The following is an 11,416-nucleotide window of genomic DNA, read 5'->3' on the forward strand; positions in this document are numbered from 1 at the left end:
AAATAAAGTTGTAGTGGTTACAGTTAAACCTAGTCTTCATGTAGTATACACAGCAGAGTTAAGTGGCTGTCAGAGATCCTCTGGCTCACAAAATCTATCTGGCTCTTTACAGAAAAAGTTTGCCAAACCCCTGCTCCAATATATAATGTGACTTAATTTCTATAAAAATCAAAGGTTCTTACCATTTCTAACAGATTTATAGACAAAAAAACTCAATAATCAAGGAACAGTTTTTCCTATTCATATGCTTGTACTAATGATACAAGGAATTTTTTTAAAAGATTAAATAAAGTGAAAATACCTGGTGGGGGCAAGTAACCATGAAAAAGGACACTGCCACAAGAGGAACGCTCCAATTCTTCACATAAGAGAAGCCTTCTTACTAAAAACATTTCAAAGCAAACTTGTCAAGAGTACATGCAAACAGAAAAACAGTACTCCATTTTTATTTTCTCTAGTTCAAGAGGATAAGGAAAGAAAAGGAAAATTTTAATTAAGTCAGAGTTGACAACATCTTTTTACTATGAAAATCCACAAAAACTAACCACTGAACAAGTCCATCAAAAATTAGGACCTGATATAAACACATTTCATTTAGGGCAACTTTCATATGAGTCAAATCATAAACACCAAATATTAAAAGAGCACATACCTAATGGAGTGATCCCGTAAAATTCTGCTTCATGCCTGAGAACATTAATACTCACTCCCCTACAAAGAAACAAATGATGTAAATTCTCTAACACTGGAAACCTGTATTATCATCTGAAGTGAAAGGAAAAAATTCTAGGTTCTTCATGTATATAGTCATAAGGCTTTAAAAATTATTTTCCTCCTAATATTCTTTATTTCTGTTATCCTTAATCATTAAAAAGTCTAAATAAAAACTGCATGTGAACAAAAATATTCTGTTATCTACTTAAAAACCATATATATATATGAATGGTTTTTAAGTAGATAACAGAATATATATATATGAATTGAGTCACTAAAGGAGAGATTAGGGCTCTATCAGGCTAGTACAAATAAATTGTCCAGAAGGCAAATGATAGAATGGAAACCGTTCTTTTATGGCATTGGTTGCTTTTAACTTTTTATCGTAATTATTTCTATACATATCTATCTTAATCTCCCCAATTACACTATAAATTCCCTGCGAGCATGATCTATTTCTGATCTACGTTTGTATACCTCACAGTGCCTAGCATAGTGCTTCTATAAAATAGTTATGTAATAAATATTTGTTGAACAAATAAAATAGAAAAAAAAAAAAAAGACTAGTCTTGGGAAGGGCTATGTTATCCAGATGAAATGATGCAACTTCATAGTAGTAAAGTTAACTAACATGAAATAAAATTTTTAAAAAATGAAAGATTCAGAATTTATAATACTAATAATTCATTTTAGGTTTCAGTTGTAATTTGTCCTTATTTTAAAAATATTCCCCAGCCTTGATAAATATATACAATTACTATGTTAAATTGTTTTTATTTGTGAAACTGGTTATGACTAGTTTAACATTAAAAATGCTTAAAACTTTGTGTCTGGGGGCAGTGGCTCATGCCTGTAATCCCAGCACTTTGGGAGGCCGAGGTGGGTGGATTACGAGGTGAGGAGATGGAGACCATCATGACTAAAACGGTGAAACCCCATCTCTACTAAAAATACAAAAAAGTTAGCCGGGTGTGGTGGCGGGTGCCTGCAGTCCCAACTACTCGGGAGGCTGAGGCAGGAGAATGGCATGAACCCAGGAGGTGGAGATTGCACTGAGTCTGGGCGACAGAGTGAGACTCAGTCTCAAAAAAAAAAAAAAAAAAAAAAAAAAGCTTAAAACTTTCTTATTCTATTTTGAAACTATTTGTGTTAACAGTACAGCAGTACTGGCCAGAGGCATGATGATAACTCACTGCAGCCTCAAACTCCTGGCCTCAAGGGATCCTCCTGCCTCAGCCTCTTCTCTAGAGTAGCTGGGATTATAGGTGTGTGCCACCACATCCAGTTTCAGTGTGAGGAAACTTTTAATCAAAGTCTTAGTAAACAAACAAACAAACAAAAAACCTTTTCCGACTGGGTGTAGTAGCTCATTCCTGTAATCCCTGCACTTTGGGAGGCTAAGGCAGGGAGATTGCCTAAGCTCAGGCGTTTGCGACCAGCCTGGGCAACACAGTGAAACCCCTTCTCTACTAAAATACAAAAAATCAGCTGGGCATGGTGGCATGTGCCTACAGTCCCAGCTACTCGGGAGGCTAAGGCAGGAGAATTGTTTGAACCTAAGAGGCGGAGGCTGCAGTGAGCAGAGACCACGCCACTGCACTCCTGCACTCCAGCCTGGGTGACAGAGTAAGACTCCAACTCAAGGGAAAAAAAAAAAAAAAAAACCTTTTCTTTCATAAAGTATACTAAAAACACATATTTATCAGTAAGAATTTACTTTAAAGAGTGCATTTCTTACCTTAAGTCTAGCTCTTTTGTCCGAAGAAAATTTAAAATGGGTGCAAATGCTGCTGGATCTCTATCAATAAATATCTGTAAAAAAGAGAACAGTTTTATTTTCAAATTACAAATTAATCTTTTAACTTTAATATCTGTAACACTAATAGGGAACAAAGTCTGAATTATTTAAATACTATATTTCCTTGTTTCCACTCTTAAACTTTAATGTTTCTAAAATTGGAATGTAGTCTGTGTGCATTTCATGAGATGGTGTCTTTTTCTTCCTCTGAATAGTTATTATTAAACTAATATTTTAATACATAGAAAAAATCTTGTCTAATAAAATCACTTGTACTGATACCTTTGGTAAAAGTGACACCTGAGGAAACACTTTTATCTGAAACAGTCTAGAATTCAATTCATACTTTGAAAACATGAATAAATAATGCTTTCTTATACTGTTCAATCATTAAAACTACAATGTACTTTAATAATGCACATGGGGTAATTGAGAAAAGTAAATACTGCACACTGCTGTCAAAAGTGGAAAAGAATACTATTCTCATAACACTTTTACTAATCTCAATTTCCTTCAGAGCTGGGGAGAGGTAATGACAATTTTCTTTTTTTAAATAAAGCACCACAGAATACATAAGAGGAAAACAAATTGCTTAAAAATGTAAAATACTTAACTGGTAACTTTTGTTTGTTTGTTCTGAGACAGCGTCCTGCTCTGTCATCTAGGCTGGAGTGCAGTGGCAGGATCTGGGCTCACTGCAACCTCCACCTCCTAAGTTCAAGCAATTCTCCCGCCTCAGCCTCCTGAGTAGCTGGGATTAGAGGCAACTGCCACTACGCCTGGCTAATTTTTCTATTTTTAGTAGAGAGGGGGTTTCACCATGTTGGCCATGCTGGTCTTGAACTTCTGACCTCAGGTAATCCACTTGCCTCGACCTCCTAAAGTGCTGGGATTACAGGCATAAGCCACCACACCCAGCCCATAATTGATAACTTTTTATGGAAATTTATACTAACACCTATTTTGAATCATTTACAAAAGATTTGGCCATAAAACCTGAGCAACTTTTAAAGCTTATGTAAATCAATTACAAAGGGAAATGACAGCCAGTAATAAAACAATTCCTACTATGATCAACTATGTATATACAATCAATGAGATTCTTCTAAGCTTTATACATTTTCTTTTGTTTTCATTAGAGCAGATCAAAAATTGAAGAAACATCACAGATTTGTGGAGATCTTATTACTGATAACTTTTTATAACTTCACATGGACATATCTGCCTTTGTTGCCTTATTTCATCTGCAAATCTCACCACAGCAAATAAATACCATTGGTCACTTTGTTGCCTTCAAATGGATAAACCAATTTTTTTGCACTGAAACTTTACAATTCTTTCCTTCCCTCACTGTACCAATGCTGTACAAACAAATTTGCAAGGTTATTCTCCAAAATAAAATAAAAAACTGTAGGACTTTACTAATTTAACCTCTTATATTCTAATATAAAAATATCATAATATTTACATTTATCCACTTGCTGTTAAAGTTTCAATTATTGATCTAAAAAATATTTCTTCTAATGCCAATGTAAGCTCATATCCTACAATCTCTCTAATCATGAATACTTAAATTGCCATATATAGTATTCCTTACTTAGGGATCTTCTCTGATTATAAAAAACTACATATGACAAGAAATAAAATTATGCCACTTTCATTCAGTGATTATTAAAATATTAGTTTTCCTATATTCTTAGAGTAACTATATGTTAGGACCAAGCACTATAAGCATTAATTTAGGAATATGTATCAATTATTATTATACTCACAGCACCAGTTTCATCTCGAAGTGTTGAAATTCTCCCACTCAGCAAACTGGAAGTCATTAATAATCTAAAGTTAGTTTTTAAAATCTGAGTATAAACGAATGTGCTAATTCTTTACCAAATGTTAAAGACCACTAAAAGTAAGTTATCTATCTTCCAAGTTAAAAAATATATATATATTAAGAGTTAACCTTTTTTATTAAAAAAACAATTTAATTGATAAGCATTATTACGTTTTGGTAAATAAATGTATTAAAATATATTCTAAAGAATTATAAGACATACCTGGAAAAAAAAGAATCTGGAATCCACATAAGAGTTTGTCTTGAGGTACTAAATCTGCAATTAAAAATCATCTGGTATTATAAGTGAGAACATGATTTGAAATTTCAGTATTAGTTAACTTGTTTTAATATGCTGGCTAATGATTTACAAGATGTTTTATGGTTATAGCTGTACCAATATATTTATTACAGTTAATATTTTTAAATGTTGCTACTTTCAATTCGGAGTTAAGATTATACAAGCAGCTCTCAATAACAATAAACAACTAGTTACCTGCCATATAATGCATCTTAAAACACTACTTTCCAATAAGCTAATCTCTGCTGAAGAATCAACAATTAGCCCATCACACCAAGTCTCAACTTCTCAGTATAACATTCAAAATTACCTTCAGGTTCCATCTCATCTCTCCAGTACAAATGCTGGTTTTCCCCTCTAATAGGACAAAACTTCTTCATATCCCCCCAAAATTCATGCTTACTACCATTTTGGTATCTTTATTCAGCTAGATCACCCTCTTCATGTCCAATAATTCAAGATCCATCCATCTTTCTTGATACCACTCAGGTTTTACCTTCCCCGTAATAGCTTTTCTAAATATCCTATCCTGTATTATCTCTTTTTAGGCTCATAGTAATTTCACTGTAAATTACTCATTTAACACCTTCTGTATATGCAATCTTGGGCTATTTGCAACTTCTGACTTCATTCATTCAAAAATCATTCAGCCAAATACATCACTGTTCTGAGGTTGTCATTTGATTAAGCTTGTATATTAACTACCAATTCTGGGAGGATCTTTACCAACGTACAGTATAATAGACTCGGACAGCAAACCAATAATTTATGTAAACTGATATGGCAAACAAAGCAATATAGTACTTGTTCAGTTCAGCCCTTCTCTGAGTATTTTCATTTTAAGATATCACCTTGAACTACAATGTTACCTCACCCAGCCTAGCAAACTTCTACTTTCACTCTACATTTATTTTCTGGCATTATATGAAATCCCTAAATTTATTTTTACCTTTCATACTTAAACTAAACAAGGTGACTGAATAGTGGCACTAGTTACCATGCACTATCACCAGGAAACATAGGCCAAACCCCAGCTAAAATGGCTAAGGGATGTTTCCCAGACTGCGCATGTATATACTGTATCACCCGCCTATGGTCTGCCATTACCTAAATTGGCAGCCTGGAACTATCAAAAACGTGGAAGTTGCTTACTTTTTTTTGTCATGCTCAATGCAGCATAACAAACCTCAAAATGCATCCTACTTCCCATTCCCATCTTCTAAGTGGGATATTAAATAGCACTGGATTGCAGGCCAGGGTGACTGTGACTACCAAGGCTTATACAGAGTAGTGTCAGAAGTCTGACAGATCTCTCAACTTTCCAAGTCCATCCAGGCACCTGAGGCAACAATGGCTCATAATATTTTACATATCTTGATAAATGGATTATCTGTACATTCACCTTTCAAACTCAGTTTCAGAAATGGATTTTGTATTAAAAAATTAGATGTTGTTTTTTCTTAAAGCCAGAGAGGACGACCTAAAAGCATTGTTCTTAGCACCTAGCACACACTCAGTAAATGTTTACTGAAACTTATGTGTGATAAACAGAATCACACTCTAAAACTCAGGTAAATGTTCTGTACAAAACAGAGACTTGATTCTTCTGTACGATCTGCAGGCATTTTATGGTTACAACAGAGCACTTTCAGGGTACACTGGTGTTGACACATAGATGTCACTAAACTGCCCACTTAAACCATTTAGCAGTATCAGTCTCAGTGTCAGTAACAGCAGAAGCCATGTATGCACTGTTCTATAAAAAGTGCCTTAGTCTCCGAAAGAAATTTTCTATCATTATCAAAACATGCTTTCCAATCACAATTAAAAGTTTATCTCGGCTGGGTGCGGTGGCTCACGCCTGTAATCCCAGCACTTTGGGAGGCCGAGGCGGGCAGATCACGAGGTCAGGAGATTGAGACCATCCTGGCTAACATGGTGAAACCCCGTCCCTACTAAAAATACGAAAAATTAGCCAGGCGTGGTGGCGGGCGCCTGTAGTCCCAGCTTACTCAGGAGTCTGAGGCAGGACAACGGCATGAACTCAGGAGGTGGAGCTGGCAATGAGCTGAGATCGCGCCACTGCACTCCAGCATAGGCGACAAAGCGAGACTCTGTCTCGGAGATAAAAAAAAAGTTTATCTCCACTTCTTCCCACTTACAACTTTACAATTTGTAAGGAAAAGTATTCTTTCATTGGCCAACTGAAGGAAAGACAGTAAAACAATTCATTTATTAAAGACATTTAAATGTAAACTACAGTAAGGGGTACTTTGGGGAACACATAGAAGTTGACTACTAACTAATTTCATAGGTTATGGACAGTCTAGGTGTTTACAAGCAGTTCCTATGCCCATTTATCTGATTAACAAATGAGTCACTTTATCTAAGAAAACACTGCAAGTACTCCTAAATGCATTTCTTAGTAGACTCTTAAGAAAAAATAAAAAATACACAGATTACCCCAGTCACAGAAAACTGACTTGGTCCAAAATCAAAGCAAATCCAGTCAATGGTAAATTGAAGGATCCAAGGATTCATACATCGCAGATTCACTGTTTTAGAGGCCATCAAATTCATTCCAAATGAGGACAGCTTATAACTTGCAATCCTTTATATTCACCACTTATTCAGCAATTGTATTCCAAATAACTAAAATTATGTGCTACTTAGAAAATCACACAGGTCTGCTTAAAATCATATTATCAGTTTCAATTTTAATCAGCATTTTGGGGAAAGGTTAGTAACCTGGAATTTCTGGGCAAAGGAATTAGACCCTCATCCCCACCAATTTTTTTTTTAAACTTCTGGCCCCAAAACTAGTCTCAAATATAACTTCATGAAAACTAACACACTTAAAATTACACATGATGAGCATAATCATTTGAAAGCCTTTTCTGTTTTGATTTGTTTTTTATCCTATACCCATAGTGTCCCAAGAATAGAATCATGTACAATCTGGTCTCAGCAAAATAATTACTAAAGAAATTTGCATATCCACAGTTATACTTTATGCAACTTGCCTCCTACAAAATTAACTTGGAAGCAATCTAATTAGTTATTTATTCTGCACTGTAAGTACTGATAATGCCACTAACCCTTGCATTTCACATTTATTACTTCAAATTCCTATAACAATCTGATAAGGTTGGTACTATTGTCTGTCACTTTACATTTTAATAGACTAAGCATCAAAATATTTGTCCAAGGTTGCTAGGCTAGTTAGAGATAAAGCCTGGGAACTGAAAACATACACCTGACTCAAAAGCTCTTTGTCCGGGAGTCCTCAATGGCTAGTCCCAGCCCTCTTGCATGAGGCCCAAAATCACACTTACCAATAACAGAATTAATCATAAATTCAGTCATAGTGAATTCACTTCATTACTTTTTGTAAATAACGAATACAAACAATTCTAAATGAAACTTCATCTTCTCTACTTTCTGAATCACCCACAAAGTATTAAACCATAAAAATTAGTCATTTCTATAATTCCTTTGAGTATATCCATTTTCATATCTATTCTCTTGAGAAAAAAAAAAAGACGTTACCGATAGCATATGCTTCTCTGCTCCCAACAAACTCTCCTTTTGAGTTTGACTCTATCACTTCAGAACTTCAATTCTATGCCACAGCAGTTCCTGAACTTCAATGGCAATCATATCAGGATTTTTCTCTTACAGTGGCTTAAGTGACTATGTTACACTGTGTTTTGTACAAGATACAGGTGACTTCTAGATCTCATCTAGCTCTAAAATGCTGCACGAGTGTATGATTCAAAGAAAATCTAGTAAATATTCTTAGAATATGGAGTCGGATGTTGTTTTCTACGGGCCATACCATTACTACTTATTTTATAAGCCATTTTATCTTAACAATTTTCTAGTTTTTTTTAATGTTTCCATTCCCACTAACAATTTCATGTCTTCTAAACTGTTCAAACCAGTAATATATGTATTATTTTGTATCTTTGCTAATATCATTTAGAAAAAATTAGAACCTGATAAGCTCAAGTTCCATAATTAATGTAAACACAAGATAAAATGTTACAGTGCCAGGCTGAGACAGGAGAATGGCGCGAACCCAGGAGGCGGAGCTTGCAGTGAGCCGAGATTGCGCCACTGCACTCCAGCCTGGATGACAGAGCGAGACTGTCTCAAAAAAAAAGAAAAAAGAAAAAGTTACAGTGCCAAGATAACCGCCTTATGAGTTAAAACTTTTAAATGAATTCTGCAGTCTCTAATAAGAGTTCACTCAATATTAAGCCATCCATACAGTAAATAACAATACTGCTTAATTTTTACGATAATATTGTATGTCCTTGTGAATGTCTGAAAAGAAATATATTATATTTATATATATATATATATGTATATATATATATATATATACATACAGGTAGGGTGGCTCACGCCTGTAATTCCAGCACTTTGGGAGGCCGAGGCGGGAGCATTACGAGGTCAGGAGATCGAGACCATCCTGGCCAACGTAGTTAAACCTCGTCTCTACTAAAAATGCAAAAATTTCCCAGGCATGGTGGTGCGCGCCTGTAACCCAGCTACTCGGGATGCTGAGGCAGGAGAATTGCTTGAAACCAGGAGGCAGAGGCTGCAGTGAGCCGAGATGGCGCCACTGCACTCCAGCCAGGCGAGAGAGCAAGACTCCGTCTCAAAAAAAAAAAAAAAAATTAAAGAAAAGAAATACATTAACTATCAATAGCAAGTAGAAACCAGCGTAGGGATTGTAAATGATTATACTGCTACTCTTCAGTATAATCAACACACATTGCAGGCCTCCTCTTTCGGGGCATTCCACAAGTTACCAAACTTCCAATATTTTAACGTGATTTTAGGAAAAACTCCATTTCTTACATTAGGAGACATAAATCTCCATAAGACTGGTTTCTATACAACTGCAATAACGTTGTAAATTACCTAAGTTTTGATTTGGGGGAAGAGGAAAAACCCTAAGAACGAAGTACCATGGTTTTCTGTGTTAAATTCTATCTAGCTATCAAATGTTTAGGATTAAAGCACTACAGTAGACATTTTTTATCACTACGGTTCTAAGACATTAAAATACTTTTAAAATGCTGGTTGAAAATCATATGCTCAAGCACAGAAAAATACACTGTATTCCAGAGCATTTCCTTGTTTTTCTCCTACCAAGCCTAAAACTCAACTAATCTTTCTTTCAAACAGCTGGCAAACTCCCTTTTCTGAGAGGAGTGACTCATAAGTTATAGGAAATCCACAAAAACTATGATTTTTTTTCCCCCAACAAACTTAATAACAGGCACAGAAGCGGGTGGGGGGGGGGGGGCGGAAGGCCAGAAAGAGAACAGACAGAGAAGAGCATTCAGTCTGTTTACTCCAGGGGCGCACCGTGCCAATATCCAGAGCTTCCTAAAAGCAAATGTTCAAACTGCAGTTTCTGGACACACTGTCCTAAAAGTTGAACAGATCCTTCAAGCCCATGCACCAAGAAATTCTGAAAATAAATAACTAGGTACTACAAACCTACTGTACTCCCATCACAGAAATCTTTCAAATTACAAATCCCCTAATTAGGCGCGGAAAGGAACACCGCACTCTTCCCTAAGAAAACCGACACCTCGTTGACCAAAGAGAAAGGAAGGCAGGCTCATCTCCAACATCCAAACCACAAAGCCAGGCTTCTACTAAATAAAGTCCTCAAATACACTCTAATCTGAGATGAGGTAAGGAAGGCTGTGTAATGGTTCTCCTTGCCTGATGGGAGGGGCAAAGGTTGGCATTCTAGGACAGCAGCTACTCTGCCACATGGGCCTGGTCCTCGGTAATTCCAAGCGGCCCTTCTGCCTCTCCCTTCCCAGAGCAGATGCTGCACCAGCTCCAAAATCCGCCCGACGTTCTTCCCGCCTGGAGGCCTCCACGTTCCCCTCCAGGCTTGGCTCCCACACTCGCCCTCGTTCCTGCGACTCTCGGTCCCCCGTCGACACCAGAAGGAGGAGGAAGCCGCCACGGCATCCCCGCTGCAAGCCCCCTACCCGCCGACTCACCTGGTCCCCCCCACGTTCAGTTGGACGATCTCGCCGCTGCCAGCCGCTGCCGCGGGGAAGCTGCCGCAGTGCCCTCCCGCCATCTCCGGCGGCTCCGGACGCGCTCGCCGCCCTCCTTCCCCAGCCGGGACCGCCGAGCCCGGGGCTGTAGCCCGAGGCAGCGGCGACGGCTGCAGGGCCAGCGGGGCGGCGGCGGCCGGAGGGCGGGGGGTGCACGGGGCTTCCCCCACCTTCCCGGCTGCCAGGCGGGGCTCACTAGCTTCTGCCCCTTCCCGGGTCAATCCTGCTGTGCACAAGGGCGGCCCGGCCTCCACCTTTCGCGGCCTCCAGGCCGCCGGGCCGCCCGGGCCTCTCCTCCGTGCTCTGCTGCCACCGACGCCGCCACAGCCTGCCTGGGAGGAGGGGTCACCGTTCGGGACAAAATACCGCAGCGCTCACGCTTCGCCCGCCACTGCCGCCTAGATGGAGGAGGAGGAGGAGGAAGGAAAGGCCAGGGAGGAGCTTCCCAACGCCGCGGGGCTGGCGCATAAGGAGGCTAGGGGAATGTGCTCCTGGCCAGCCGCCTGCCCACGCGGGATTCCATTTCCTTCCTCCTCCCCACGAGATCCCAGCCCCTTACCCTTTTACATTTCAGATTTTCTAAAACGAGGAAGCTGATTTGCAGATTGAGGGCAGATCTGGGCAAACCATCTACGGATCTTTATGACCCACTTTGTCAACATGGATTGGGAAAG

The 11,416-nt window shown here is 38.5% G+C and overlaps 1 protein-coding gene across 4 annotated transcripts in view; it reads right to left on the bottom strand.

Annotated features, from left to right (window-relative positions):
- The window catches only part of KCTD3 (potassium channel tetramerization domain containing 3), a 57,156-nt gene extending 46,011 nt beyond the window's left edge, over positions 1 to 11,145 (bottom strand). For 2 of the 4 annotated variants that reach the window (XM_012506629.2, XM_003265109.4), the window contains exons 1-6: positions 10,683 to 11,145; positions 4,567 to 4,620; positions 4,285 to 4,330; positions 2,453 to 2,526; positions 653 to 711; positions 302 to 382 (exon numbers count right to left, since the gene is read on the bottom strand). In XM_012506629.2, the coding sequence (XP_012362083.1) occupies positions 302 to 382; positions 653 to 711; positions 2,453 to 2,526; positions 4,285 to 4,330; positions 4,567 to 4,620; positions 10,683 to 10,765 (397 nt within the window). In that variant the 5' untranslated portion in view covers positions 10,766 to 11,145. Of the gene's footprint in view, positions 1 to 301; positions 455 to 652; positions 712 to 2,452; positions 2,527 to 4,284; positions 4,331 to 4,566; positions 4,621 to 10,682 lie in introns of all 4 variants that reach the window. The other 2 variants (XM_012506630.2, XM_030812876.1) reach the window with 2 other exon arrangements.
- Between the last annotated feature and the right edge of the window lie 271 nt (positions 11,146 to 11,416).

The sequence above is a fragment of the Nomascus leucogenys genome, chromosome 5, assembly GCF_006542625.1.
Source record: "Nomascus leucogenys isolate Asia chromosome 5, Asia_NLE_v1, whole genome shotgun sequence".
In the NCBI taxonomy this organism is placed as follows: Eukaryota; Metazoa; Chordata; class Mammalia; order Primates; family Hylobatidae; genus Nomascus; species Nomascus leucogenys.